Genomic DNA, 15,176 nt, shown 5'->3' on the forward strand with positions numbered 1-15,176 from the left:
CAAGGGAGAAAACTGCCCTCCAGCTCAAACAGAAATGAAGTACAGATGGAAAAGGATTGCTGTTTTTTTCCTTAGCTCCCCAAGAGCAGCAGGTTGGGTGCTTACACCTGTAAAGCCATACAAGACAGCACAAATATTTGATGTGGTGGAATCCAGTCTGATTAAAAGGGACAGTCATCCCAGATGGATATCAAAGAGGAGTCAAAGAGAATCCTTGTGTCCCAGACAGCTTCTGTTTCTAAAGGAGGCAGCATTCATAATGGTACTAAAATACAGCAGTAAACAAAGTACATGAGGGCTTGACAGTCACATTAGCAAAGTGCTACAATGAAATGACTGGAAAGAAGGAAAAAACCAACTCTGGCTATTCACAGAGCAAGGAAGTTGGAACTGGTTTTGACAGATAAGACAATGCAGCTGTTGGTCAGAAGAGCTTTGTCTGTGTTTTGGGGGGTTTTTTTGTTGGTTTGGTTTGGTTTGGTTACTGCAGATGAAAAACAGTGCATTCCAATTTTAAACAAAGAAATTTGGAGTTACTCTTTTTTAACGTGCCTGACTCTCTCAGAGTCTTGTGATTAGGGGAAGCATATTTACAGCTAAACTCAAAACAGCAGTGGGTATGAATTGGGGAAACCTGGATTGTTCAGTAAAGCTCTAACATGCTTTTCCTATTGCATAATGACAGAGGTGATTTTTTCAAAGTGTATAGCACAAGTAGAAGAAACTCCTTTATGAATAATTTACAGCTGATGAATTTCTTCAGGTTGCACATTGTCTGTGGGCAGGATAGTATTTTATTTGATTTCCTGCAGCAACACCCAGAATTGCAGAGCAGGTTAGCTATGGGAATAATGGCATTGCCATTTTGCCTGTAAAAATAGTAGTTTTCAGGATTGTTGTAGGATTGATAACAAATATTTTCTCCTTCAAACATTCAGAATGATCTTAGGGCCAGGATTTCCCACTTCTGACAAAACTTCTATAGCTGGGGACTTTTTAAAGATTTAAGTTACCATGGAGTATGTGATTACACTGACAGAATAATTTACACATGCAACTAGTTCTTGTGTTTGTCTCAAAGGAGCTCTCTGGCATTATTAACACACTAGAAACCAACAGCAGGAACCCAGGTTCCTGGTTCAGAGCCCACTTGACATCCCTGACCCACATCCAATGCCAAGGCTGGTCTAGAGGGCTCTGCCAGGAGAACCCCCTTGAGACTCATCAGAGAGAAATGAGCATCCTCAAGGTAGGCAGCTCAGAGCAGAAACTCTTGGGAGTTCTTGGGCTGTTGTAGCTTCTAAGCCTGCTTTGTTGCTGAAAATAGATGTAAACCTTGTGCAATGGGAGAAGGAGGATGATGAGGAAGACAAGGGTTACACTTTTTTACTGGGGATTTGTAAAACAGATGCCTAACATCTGTATTTGGGCAATTTTAAAATCAATGCTGAGGTACCAAGAGCTGCCACAAGGGCTTCATGTTAGTCTTGTAAACAGTATGTGAATTTAGAGGGAAGAAAAATCATCTCTAGAGAAAATGGTTTATTAAGTGTAAGCACGTGGAACAAGTGATTATTAAGGGGAAAAAAGAAGAGTTTAAATAAGTGGACAGAGATTTCTGTCTTCCTGGTATGTACTTGGGAGCCCTGCTTGCCCATGCCAGCAGCCCATTGTTTCTGAGTGCTGGGCTGGTTGTGCAAGCAGCTGGCAGAGGGTCCAGGTAATGAGCTCTGGCAGGAGCACAGTTGGAAATGGGAATTGATATTGAAAGCAGTATCTCCCGGCCTCCCTCCCCTTCAGGAGCCCTCAGCTCCTGCATGAAGTCCTGAAACCCTTTGCTTGTTTGTGCTTTAACCTGAAAGAATTAAATCGAGGGAGAGGCCTCATGAATAAATTGGTTGCCAAGGCAGTTTCTGGTATTGATCAAATTCTGCTGTTTATGTGAATTGGGCTGATCTCAGAGTGAACTTGAATTGACTGCACAGCAGGGGAGCTCTTTTGGATAATACCCTTTCCACATGCATGGCAGTGTAGTGAATGTTCCTGTGTCCATCCCATAGTAATAACGAAGGAAGAAATTAAATTTATATTAACTGAATTTGTAAATCTTCCCCAAAAATATGAGATGGTAAACTGTGAAAACCTCCTCCCAAGATTTGCAGTGGTGCTCAGCTTAGTAAAAGTTTCAAATATCTTCTGCCTGGTTTGCCCCTGGACATTGTTTCCCACTATTATTTTCTTGCTGACAATATCCAGCAATAAACTCCCAGTGTAAAAACTTCTGATATTGCAACAAACCCCTCCTAGAAAGGCCATCACAGCAAGCAGAGAGGAAACTAAAGTCTCCATTATACCATTGGTTTGCAGATAAAATTAGAAGGAAAAGTGGCTGAAATTTTCAGTAGCAGAAACATTTTAATGTAGTAAATGTAGTAAATGTAAATGTAGTACACTCCAGTGGACTTAAAAACCCCACTTTAGAATTCCACAGGAGAAAAAAGAAGATTTTTGAGAGACAGTGAAGGTTTCATCTGTGTTGTTGAAGGGGTAAATTATTTCAGTTTATGAATGAAATGTTTCTGAAATATGGGAGTCCTTACCACACTCTGCTCTCTCATTATAACCACCCAAATGCCTGGATCCCTTAGTGACCACTCTCCTGATATCCTGGAGTTCAGTCACAGGATGAGGGCAACAGGCTTTACAGCAGCCACAGGAGCAGAGAAGTAACTGCATGATGGAATGTAAATAAAAATTGGCTTCTTAGCCAGTGGCAGAATAGTAGAACTCTGTCTAAAACAGCAAATTCTTCTTTTTTTTCCCTTTTCTAATGTTGTTAGGAGCTTGAATCTAAGCTTCCAGGCAAGCCTGAGGCAGAAGAGATAAAAATATTGAGTTACAGTGATAAAATGCATTTTCCTACATTCATATTCTAGTTTGTGTCTGGCTACCTGGTGTATTTGAACACTTCACTGTATTTATTTTCTTTCTGCTGGCTGTAGAAACTTTATAACTGTGATTAAGTCCCCATCATATCCTTCATTTTATGAGCAGAGGGGATTCTTTAAAAGAGATGAGGAAAGAATGGTGGGGAGGCAGAAGGACACACCACAATGTGACTTTAACAATCCCAGTTAAAAAAGAGTGTGAATTGCTATAAATATTCAGGCAATTATTTTCAAACCATGTTCTTCCCATATCCTCTGTCCTCTTCTGTAGTGGGTGCCACTATACAACAGTGGAGTCTACAAAGGTAAGAGCTTGCCAGAAGGAAAAATAAAAAACCAGGCATGAAGAGTCTGAGAATTAGATGTTAATTGGGTATTGTGAGTATTGATTTTTCTCCTTCTTTGGCTTATATTATAGGGATACAAGAGCAAGAGGAAACTTCCATGGAGCCTGTGAAAATTGACCTTGCAAGTCAAGCAGCAGATGTTTCAAATAAGGATGGTATGTTGTTCTGTTATTTTCAATTAATTTTTTAGGGAAATGGCTGTAATCTGACAAAGAGAGTGTTTAGGTTGGACATTAGTGAGGAATTGTTCACTCTGAGGGTAGGGAGGCAGTGGAACAGGTTGTCCAGAGAGCTGTGGATGCCCCATTCCTGGAAGTGTTGAAGGCCAGGCTCGTGGGGGCTTGGAGCAGCCTGGTGTGGTGGAAGGTGTCCTTGCCCAAGGCAGGGGAGTACAACTACATGGTCCTTAAAGTCTTCTCCAAGTAAAACCATTCTGTGACTCTCTACATAGTCCTGAAGTTGATGCCTAGCATTGCCTTTCTGGAGTTTCTTTATATGTTTCCTCCTAAAAAAAATTGAGTTATACTTGCAGTCTCTTCAACTGAGTCTTTCTGAGAGTTTACACCATCTCTACTGTCTAGTGAGTCCAGTGGAAGTAACTTTCAGCACTGTAGCCCTGCTTTTTAATTTGATTGGGTTCATGTGTTCAGTGGGGATGTCCTACACTGCCTGCCTTTTAACTAAATAAGATTTTAGACCCACTGTAATGTTGGTCTTGGTATAGAATTGGCCAAGAGGTTGGGGGTCTAACTGCAGTCAGAGGATTATTTCTGAACATTTTTGTGCCCAGCTCCATCAAGGGGGAGGTGTTTGGCAGTATAACCACTCTGAACTTGTATTAATCCCATTCTTGGTCAGCTGTGATTCCCTTTCCTCCTCCTTCAATATCCATACAGTTCTCTCACTAGGACTTTAGCTGTTAATAAAATAACCACTATTTAGTTGACCCAACAGCAGTTCCAGTCAGGTTTGTGGACATAATCAACCCACAGTTCCTGACTTGGAAATTATATTCCTCCAACATTGATCTTGGTGAGCCAATGACTCATCTGTGTGGCAAATCCCAGCAAGGGCTGAGTACTGGGATGCTACTCAAATCTGCAGCTGTGTAACATCCTTGTAAAAAAAAATAATAATTTACTTTCTTGATTCATCCTGTGTGTAAAGAAGTGATGGTGGGAATCAGCATATTGGTGCTTAGGCTTTGGTGAGGCTTTTTTCACTCATCTTGGTCAGCTCCCAGAGGGTTTTGTTGGGTTTCACACAGAGGGGCTTTTTTGCTGCCCCAAACAGCAGGGGGTTTGGGATTGGGTGTACAATCCTCATTTGATGCCCATAGACTCTCTCTGTAGTAAAGGCTATTTTTTAACTCTTTCTTTCACCTCCTCAACACTGATATATTATAAATTGAAGGGAGACTTTTATACATCTCAGAGACAAACCAATTATATTGGTTTTGTCATAAGTTACACAAAGAATCTGACGCTGATTTCCTTTCTCTGATGTCAGATTGTGCTGCAGCATTTGAACTGGTGACTGATTAGATACTGGCCTGTAAAGAAGTTTGCAAGCACAGGAAAAGCAAGTGTGCATAATGAACTTTTCTTTATTAAAAATGCTGGAGATTATGCTGTTACTAGTAGAAGTGCAGAATAAAGCCAAAGCAGCCTTCTTGACTCATTTTTGAACAAACCCAAAAGTCATAGCACATTAAAACATTTGAATTGTGAATCCATGGGATACTTTGGGCTATTTAGTGAAAACAAATCCACATTTGCTAAAGGATATCTCAAGGGATTTCTGGCTGGAAAGGAAAGTGATTGCATAACTGTTTCAACATGACAGGACAGCAGGACCAGCTAGCAGTTTCTGAAATGAGGATCTTGATAGGTTTCTCTGTTTCAAATCTTGCTTATCTTGTAACATCTTCTACATATGACTCATCTTGTACCTTTCTTTTCTTTGAACTTGCTAAGTTACATGAAAGAGCAGGAAAAGAGTGTTTGCCTAGGCTGCCAAAAAGTACTTCACTTGTCAGGGAAGTTTTTGTTTCTAGGCACCTTAAACTGCTATTAGGATTATGTTACAGGGTGGTTTTCCTTGTGGACATATACTGCATGTTTAAAAAAAAACAGAGGAAGGATCAAACTCATTCCCTTTAACAGTAATTTTTCTGTAAATTGCCTATTTTTTTTCTCTGGTCCCCTTCTTTCTGCCCCAGGAGATCTCATTGCTTCACAGCTGAGAGCACAAGCATGTATCACTGCATCCCCCTTGGCAGCTCAGCCCTTGTGCTTTAATTTCATGTTCAACAGCACAGTGGAAAGTGCATTAGAGATGCAGAGAGTTTAGACAGCTTAGGTGGAGCTCAGTATTGGTTCATCCAATGGGCAGGTCCATGAGAGTGATATATTTGAGAAATTACTATTATTTGAGGCCTGGGATTGATTCTCCATCAGGAAAACTGTCAGAAGGTGCATCTGCAGCCTGGATTAGGGCTGTGTACACAGACACATTTTTGTCCTGCCCATTTCCATCAGCCATCACAGCTAAGACTCTTGTATATTAAATTTCTTGTACCCAGAACAGATTTGCTGATTAGTTATTTTTAATGATGTCAAACCCCACCTTTGGTGATTGGGTTCTTAGATGGTATTTCCCTGAGAGCTTCCTTCTTTTTTTCTCCTTTCCTTTCCTTTTCCTTTCCTTTTCCTTCCTTTTCCTTTTCCTTTTCCTTTTCCTTTTCCTTTTCCTTTTCCTTTTCCTTTTCCTTTTCCTTTTCCTTTTCCTTTTCCTTTCCTTTTCCTTTTCCTTCCTTTTCCTTTTCCTTTTCCTTTTCCTTTTCCTTTTCCTTTTCCTTTTCCTTTTCCTTTTCCTTTTCCTTTTTCTTTTTCTTTTTCTTTTCCTTTTATTTTCCTTCTCCTTTTCCTTTTCTTTTCCTTTTCCTTTTCCTTTTCCTTTTCCTTTTCCTTTTCCTTTTCCTTTTCCTTTTCCTTTTCCTTTTCCTTTTCCTTTTCCTTTTCCTTTTCCTTTTCCTTTTCCTTTTCTTTTTTCCTTTTCCTTTTCCTTTTCCTTTTCCTTTTCTTTTTTTCCTTTCCTTCTTCCACCAAAGCTCTAAAGATTGCGAAGGCAATTTTTAGTTTCCAGCTTGTATTAGTCAGATCAAAGTTTTCCTAATGGGGTTGCTCCATCATCTTTTTTGTTTCAAGCCTGTGGAAAGCTGCATCCTGATTTAAACCAACATTAGTATTTTGGAGTCATCTGCTGTCCAGGTCTATGGCACAGTATCCTAGGCTAAAGAAATGCACTGACTCTCTCACAGATGACTTTAACTTGGCTCTCCAGTCTCCCACTTGCCTGTCTTCTCCTTCATCCTGTTAAGGATGGGAATTATTTGCTGGGTTATTTCTTCTCCTCTTGCAAGGAACTTTCTTGCTCTTGGGGGAGAAATCCCTTCCTGGCCATCATTTGAGAGTTGATAATTTTGGCCCCCAATGGGTCAAAATTTAAAAGAAATCAGAAGAGAATGTCCACATCCATTGCACAGAGATGTCCATTTCTGGCACAAAAACCATCTGTGAAGGTGCAGAAGGAGGTGCAGGTAAAACTGAATTTAGGAGACGTGCATCCCTTTGCACTCCAGGTGCTTCTCAGAGTTGTTGGCTGATGTGGCACATTATGGGGAGGGGCAACCAGGCTGCTAAAGTGAGTTTAGCAGTTTAAAACCTCTAAAAACCTTGCTTGTCAGGGAGAAGCTCTGTTTGGGCTTGGGATGTGACTGGATGTAGAACAGGGCTACAGGGTTCCTGGGAGGAAGCAAGGACTGTGAGTCACATCCCCACCATCCCTGGTGGCAGTTCTTCTGTGTGTTCTTGTGCTTCCCTGCTGGGCTGTTTTCCAGCTAAACAGGGAGAACTGTGTGGCTGCCCTCATGGTGGCAGATGTTGGGGCTCACTCAGTGTCTGCAGAAGCCCATCCATCCTTCAGTCAGACCTCCCTGTCCCCAGCAGAGCTCCTGCAAAGAGCTGAGCTCTGTCACAGGGACATAGGAAAAGGTTCATCTGGGATGCTGACAGAGCCTCACCACACCTTTCAAGTCCAGATTTATTTTGCAGGGGATTTCTTTAGAATGTGAGTGAAAGCTGATGGTATTTTCAACAAATACTGCCAGTGAAGCTGTCCAGCATGATGAGGCTGGGAGAGGATGCTGTTGTCAGTGTGCAGCAGCCTTCCTTCAGTGATTTTTTTACTAAGCATCCTGTCTTTTCTATGCAAACATTGCTAAAGAACACAAGCTTGCTAAATGTGATGTGCATCAGAGCTCTGTAATCAGGAGAGGATACTTTTCATATTATTCATCACCTACATCCAGGAAGCCATTGCAGTATCTTCTCTGCATATGGGTGATGAATAATTTACAAATAATTCATAAAACTCTAGCAGCTACATTGACATGATATTGATCCAGAAAAGACATCATACTGCCTGGCTGGAAGTAGCATCATTATTGATTTTGGGGTTTTTTCCTTCCTCTCTCCCATCTTAATTTCCAAATCTTCTACTCATGTTTGAGGTTCTTCCCTGTCACCCATGTCAAATGCCTCATAATCTACAGGTGATAGCACAACACAAAGCCAGAGTAAAGAAACAAAAATGGTTTTACTATAAATGGCTTCAAATTCAGTGCAGAACAAATACTAGATATTAGTCTTAAAACTGCAGGTCTTTATGTTTAGCCTCGCTACAACCAATCACACCTGCCATAGTTTAGATGACAATTTTGACAAATGTCATAGTGAAATTAGTTTAAGCCTTCTATTTAATCTATTTTAATTTTTTTTTAGTTGGGGGGGGGGTTGTAATTTTAAATGAAAATAAGGCTGGCTTTTAAATGGATCTTACACTAACAAACTATTATTGTAGGAATATAGTGACATTGCCTCTGAATCCTCCCCTAGGTTTCAGCAATTTGCAGTTCAAGAACTTGTGGAAGCAGCATCTCTGTAACTGAGATGGCATCAAAAGTGTCTCAGCTTGACTCCTGTAATTTAGGGACATGGTTTAGTGGGACTTGGCAGTGTTTGGTTTTTGGTTGGACTCGGTGATCTTAAGGGTCTTTTCCAACCTAAATGATTCTATTTTTCCATGGAAATGGATCTGTGTTCATCCTGTGGCTCAGCCTGAGTCCTGCCAAGGACTGTCAGGAGCCAGTGTTTGAATCAGAGGGTCAAGGTTTGAATCTGAGGGTCAAGACCACTTAGTCCAGCAAAACTCCAGGTCACTCTTTGGCAATAGCTGCATCTCTGTGGCTACAGAGAGACATGAACCATTGACCTTGAGCTGGACTCCAAACTCAGACTGGAGGGATGTGGACCAAAGAGCAAATCTAGGCTTGCATTTCTAGTGATGCCAAAGCCTTCCTCCTTGCAGGACTGTTTGTCACAGTGTCCAGGGAGCTCCAGGTTAGGATGGGTCCCCTAAGAGACCTATTTGATGACTTAAGAGAATTCTTAATGCAATAAATGTCCCTTTTGGTTGAAAAGCAGTTATTACTCCACATGATAAACTTAACGAGTATCATTAATAGAGTTTAATGACCAGCTCATTTCTTTTTTCAGCTGAAATGATTAGTCAAGTTGAAAGTATAAATGAGCCAATGGAAACAGAGCAGAAAGCTTAAGTAACAGGTAAGACCTTCACAACTATTTTTTCTCCCCTATTTTCCATACAGTTCCTGTATGAAAACCTGCTTTGAAAGCACATGAATTAAAGTTAAAATTCACCAAACATTAAATAAAATATAGGAAGACAGAACAAAAGGGAGAAGTAATTGTCTAATATGGCCTGTATTGCATCATAAGAAGGAAAAACTTTATTTGTCAAGCAAATATTATAGCAGCAGTCTGCAGCTGTAATGGGTGTGGGCAGTGCATGGTCTTAGACCATCAGAAGGCAAAACAGCACTGAGATAAGGAGCAGAAGAATAAGTGAGCAAACAATTTTTGGCATTGCTTTGGAAAATGACAGGCAATTTATGCTGGTTGGAACAAAGCTCAGTTCTGTATGAGCTGTGTTCTGGGAACAAAAGGTTCACATTTTAAGGGGTTTGTTGCCCTTGGCTCTCCAGTACCTAATGTCCCTTCAGCAATACCACTGAAAAACAAGGCAAAGTCAGAGAGCTGCCTTCTGGAGCTCTGCTGCCTTCTGGAGCTTTTTTTGGCTTCCCACACGAAGTGACAGTGCTGTGGCTGGAGCAGGGGTGGCTGCTGAGGAAGTGTTTTTCATTGGCACAAATAGCATTTCTTCTAGACTGAAATGAATAATGTAGTGGGAAGACAGAAGTCCAAGGCTCATCCCTAACAAAAAGAAGCAGGAGCCATTCCTCCCTCAGAGGTGGTTTTCAGTGCACACTGCTTCTTCTGGTGTAAGGTTTTTGAGAAGTACCAATATCATCAACAGCAACAAGCTGTATTTACCCTTGTCGTGGGGTTTCATGTAGCACAAGAGCAAGGTGTGCAGTGGCAGCAGCTGTACAACAAGGATTTAAAACACAAGGTCTTATTATTGGACATGACTCTTGGTCCTTGTCAGCCTACAGGTGATGTGCTGCTGTGCTGCTGGAGTGAGAAGCAGCCCTGATGGTGTCCCACTTTTTATTGAAGTAAAAATAGGATGCACCCTCAAAATATTAATTAAAATACAGCATCCATAACTCTTCCTCCCCCTCCCTTAGCTTCTTGCTCAAACAAAAAAGAGGAAATATTGAAGCCCTTAACTTAAAAATACATCAGTATGTTAATACCCTTCCTCTGTTTAAAAAAAGGTATTTGAATATTACAGTTGTCATGTGGCCCTTAGGAAGCCTGTTTCTCATGCTGCATTTTCCCACAGAAATTATTATCTGTGAATGCTTAGGGCTGGAGTAATTTTTGCTCATGAATTAGCAATCAATTAATAAATCTCTTCAGTTCCACTGCGAGGCCAGATCCTGGGCACGCCGTGTCTTGCTCAGCAGTTCAGTGGCATGCACAGGATTGGAAGCAGGCATTGAATTCATTGCAACTCGCTGTCAAAGTCATCCAAACTCCACTGCTGCTGTTTTAATTACTAGGAGCAATCCCCAGGGAGGATTGATCAGCCTGTTAAACCTCAGAGCATCTCACAAGGGTTGTTCTGGAGCGAAGGAGGTCCATCTGCTTCCTATTTTTAGTACTTTATTGTGTTGTTTGTCACCACAGCACCTGCCAGAGCTGGGGGTTGGTGGTGCTCTGGAAAACCAAGACACCCTGATGAGCACAGGTAGTTTGCTCACCCCATAGCAGCTGTTATACATAAGCTGTGTCAAATAAAAAAAACTGGGCAAAAAACGAAACCGTGGGCATCTGTTGCTGGAACCATGAGACTTGGGGGAGACAAGAGACCTGGGTTCTGTGCAGACATTTGAACATTTTCCTTTTTTCTTTCCTTTTTTCTCTCTGCTGCTGTGGTGAAGGAAGGATGCAGGAGAGGAGAGACCCAAGGAAACCCTACGGGCAGGCGCTGACATCCTCCAGCATCATTCTTGGCCGACAAGAGCACACAGAGATGATCAGCGGGTTGGGAGGGGGGGAGCTTTTGGGGGAATGAGTCTTTGCTTTTGATTTCTCTTTGTTCTTCATTGCATTTCATTCTGTAAGTCTGTTGGAAAGAACCATAACTTCCCAGGTCTAACAGTGTTTGGCAATCAACCCTGCATTTACAACAATTTCTTCTGAAATGTGAGTCCCTCTCTATACTGGGTCTTTTTTCCTCCTGCATCACACCATCAGTAGCCTGTTTCCAGGCCCACCCCTTTTCTAGCATCTTTATCTTCTTTCCCATGATCAGCCTATGCTGTGCCATGTCCTTACATGTGCCTCAAACAGCCAGCACCCTAAATCCTGCTTTTTCCAGTTAGTTCTGCACATCTCAAAACCAGTGCTGCAAGTATGACCTTTGGGCACAAGCAGGCAACAGACATTTCCTCAAAGCTGGAAAGACTCTGCATTAGAGGCACCTTTAAATACAGCTCCCAGCTTTAACAGCTTCACACAGTAGCTTTTGTGAGCCCTCATTACATTTTCCACTGCATATGCATGGATTCTTTTTTTAAGCAATTAACATTTATTTGGATAAGAATGTCTCTCCATATGTCAATTGTTCTGCCAGTAAATGCTGCACTGAAATCTGTAGAAAAGGAACAAAAGGTTTTCATGTACATTTCCCAACTGTACTGTAACCAAAACTGATGGAAAATACACTGGATGGAAGAGCATGCAACCTGTGTCCCTAGTGGGATGTGCTACAAACTGTATTTTAAAGTGCTGCTAAGAATAATTTGGACATTTTAAGCAAAGTAATTGATCCTAATTTGATAATTTTAAGAAAAACAATTTGTTCTGTACTCTTTATTTTTTTCACCCAAAATATTCCTGAATCACAGAATAGGTATTTAATATCTGGCCAGGGAAAAAAAAGTAAGGAAAAAAATAAAAAGGTGAGACATATCTCAGACATATCTCTGTCCTGCTGTGATCTGGGTTCATCCATCCCAGCTAGAGCAGTTTCAATGATAAATCCTGTGCTGGAGCAGCAGCAAGTCAAGGCACCTAACACAGGCTGTGACAGTGAGTGGTTGTTGTTAATTCAAAAGGGTGTCAAGGAAAAACAAGGGTTAGAAAGGAAAACAGGAAAAGCATCAGATGACACACAGAGAGCAGAGCTCCCCTCCACCTCCCCTTCTCTGTGGGACTCCAGCATGTTTGCTGAGGTGGGATCAGAAGGGTATTTCTGTGTGCTGCCTCCAGTGGGAGTCACACCCAGGTGTGACTGGTGCCAGAGGGGCTCTCAGGGAGCTTCTTCATCACCTGGACAACTCCAAGTTGGATCAATTGCAGGAGTAAATGAGCTAATGCTAATGTTATTCTATTAATTGGTTTGAGAATTCTGCTAAGATAGTCTATTATAATATAGTCTATTAATCTGTTTGAGAATTTTGCTAAGATTACCTGGATTTGGTAACTACCATTCCTCTGGCTCTTCTTCTCTCCAAACACTCCTGAAGGGACTCCTTGTTCCCTTTGAGGTGCCTCTGATGCTCTCCTTTCCCAGCCTTGGGGTCATGCTTGGCAGAGCGTGTCTTTTGGGATGTGGACTCTTCTGCATGGTCCCTCATGTTTCTGTGCATTTCTCACCCTGTGTTGTTATGACTGGAGCAGGCTGTCACAACAGGTAGGTCAGGAGTGGATAAATCCATCAGGAGCTGGTATAGCTGTGATGGCTTCAACAGACCTTCCAGTCCCCTGAATGCAGTTCTGCACCTCTTCTGATCGTGCTTCCCCATGGCCAGCATTAACATTAGCCATGAATCAGATGTCAGAACCTTTTTTCACCAACTTTGGCTTTAGCAAGGGAGCCAAAGGGACAGCCCCACAGGAGGCTGGATGCTGAGCTCTGGTCCTTCAGAAGGAGATAAAGATTCCTTAAATGTCCTGTGAAGACTGACTGGCAGGTAAAGAAAAAAAATTAGCTGCAAAGATGCATCATATTAGACACTCTCCAGCCCCTGGCAGTAGTTTCATTTTGCTTTTTATTTAACCTTGGCAGACAGTAGTGAGTCTTTGAAACAACCATTTGCCCAATGATGTGTCAGCAAAGCATGAAGTGCAGAAAGTGTAAAAGCAAGGAAACCTATGAGTAGATTAAATCCTTACTGTGCTATTTGCAGCCTTGTTTATCTCTGTCCTCCTTTGGGTGGGTTTTGATTCGAGTTGTTGGCATTTTTCACTACTGATGAAGTGAGTACACTTTGGCAGCATGGGTTCTCAGCTGTGTTAATGACAGTCAGTGCAGTCAGTCTCTGATGTTCTTCTGGAGATGCAGAAAGGGAAGGAGCTGGTTTTGTAGAAGAGCAAATGTCAGATGGAGAATCTCCACACTGGTATTTATGTCAAGGATTTTGATTTAAACTCAAGATGTATTCCCAGCAGGTGGTGTAGAAGGAGTAGCAGCCTTTGGGTGCTGATTCATGTTTGCATTCAGTGTAAGAGGCTGTGCTTGATTGTTGTTCCTCCTGTGTCTGAAAGTGCTCATCCCTGCCATTAGGCACAATATTCCTCAGGCTGGTGACTGCTCCCATGATGACATCCAAAGGTGACACTGAGACATAGTCTGTAATAATGGGTCACTGCAGCTAATTGTCACTCTTTCTATAAAGCACTGAGAAAGCCTCTCTTTGAATTAACACTGTTCTGCTTTAGGACTTGAATTAAATTATATTAAAAAAAAAAAAAAAAGAGTTTATATGCAGTGCATGCCAGCTTTGCTTTTAAAATTGCAAAATTTAACAGAGTATGTGGATCTATTTTCTTGGGGAATAGGGATTTTTATCATATTGTTCATCCAGGATTTGCCTTACCCTGACATTTGTGATATAAGTTTTAAAAAATGTAAAAATTGAAAAAGGTAATTTTCTTGACCAAAAAAAAATATGTTTTTACTTCAATGCAAAGAAATGTAGAATGTTGCTTGCAAAATGTCTTCTAATAGATGGTCTAGCAGTTATATGGATTAACATATGCCTTCCTTGTTACTTTGTCATTGACATGCTGAACCTGAGTCTCGTTACTTTCCTTGTTGTAACCTAAGAACCAATGCCTTCATAACTACCTTGTTAAAGCAAATAGTTAATAAAGCTTCTCCTGAAGACAAGGCAATGCCACCTGTGTGTTTATGCCCTCCTCACCATGCCAGTGGTGCAGAGGTAATTTTGGTTGTCAGCAAAGGACATTTTGGCTTGGACATGCCATCAGCAATGCACTTTGTCATTTGGCAGATCCTTGTAACAACCAGATATCTCCTGGAAGGGGGGGTTTGGAGGATCTTACAGCTCAAAGGGGAAAAGGCATCTTGACTGGTCCCAGTGCTGCACAAGAGATGTTACAAAACCTGTCTTGTTGCACTAAATCCCAGCATCTGTTATCTGTCAAAGAATACTCCATATATATGCAATCCACTGGTATAATAAAGAATTATGAATGCTAGATGTTATCTGTCCTTTCTACCATCATTTATTTTAAAAATTGATAGGTAGAGGATACTTCAAAGATCACAAAAGTGGAGTTTTTTTCTTTCATGACTGTGATGTAGGGGAAACTTTGTGTACCAATCTGGCCTTACTCTCCTCAGCCAAGGTTTTAAACATCAATAACTGAAGTGAGGGGGCTGGGCTGTGTGGGTTCAACACTCTCCAACAAATGGCTTCCTTCTCTGAAATTTCACCTCTCCTTGTGTGTGGTGTTTGTGAGGGTCCCCAGGACGAGGTGAGAGATGAGAATCTGACTCTATATTCTCAGAAGGCTGATTTATTATTCTATTCTATTCTATTCTATTCTATTCTATTCTATTCTATTCTATTCTATTCTATTCTATTCTGCTATACTAAAACTATACTAAAGAAAGAGAAAGGAGACATCAGAGGGCTAGAAAAGAATGAATAATAAAAACCTGTGACTTCTCAGAGAGTCACTCACAGCTGGCTTTGACTGGTCATTAAGTAATAGCAATTCACATGGAACCAATCAAACATTCACCTGTTGGTAAACAACCTCCAGACCACATTCCAAAGCAGCAAACACAGGAGAAGAGAATCAGATCATTATTGTTTACATTTTTCTCTGAGGCATCTCAATTTCCCAGGAGAAGAAACCCTGGCAAAGGGATTTCTCAGAAAATATCATGGAGACATTTGTGAGCAGCCCTTGGAGTGCCGAAGGGAAGAGGACAAGGCACAGGAGCTGCATGGCTGTGGGAATGTCTGCCTTTTGCTGTATGCAGGCCCCAAATGTGCACATGGCCTGAGCTC

General features: G+C 41.4%; 1 protein-coding gene across 3 annotated transcripts in view; it reads left to right on the forward strand.

The window, feature by feature from the left end:
- MACROD2 (mono-ADP ribosylhydrolase 2) overlaps positions 1 to 14,023 on the forward strand; it is an 851,353-nt gene extending 837,330 nt beyond the window's left edge. For 2 of the 3 annotated variants that reach the window (XM_059840666.1, XM_059840664.1), the window contains exons 17-19: positions 3,367 to 3,450; positions 8,914 to 8,982; positions 10,788 to 14,023. In XM_059840666.1, the coding sequence (XP_059696649.1) occupies positions 3,367 to 3,450; positions 8,914 to 8,975 (146 nt within the window). In that variant the 3' untranslated portion in view covers positions 8,976 to 8,982; positions 10,788 to 14,023. The remainder of the gene's footprint in view (positions 1 to 3,366; positions 3,451 to 8,913; positions 8,983 to 10,787) is intronic. The other variant, XM_059840665.1, reaches the window with a different exon arrangement.
- Positions 14,024 to 15,176: the final 1,153 nt, after the last annotated feature.

This window comes from Haemorhous mexicanus, chromosome 3 (genome assembly GCF_027477595.1).
Source record: "Haemorhous mexicanus isolate bHaeMex1 chromosome 3, bHaeMex1.pri, whole genome shotgun sequence".
In the NCBI taxonomy this organism is placed as follows: Eukaryota; Metazoa; Chordata; class Aves; order Passeriformes; family Fringillidae; genus Haemorhous; species Haemorhous mexicanus.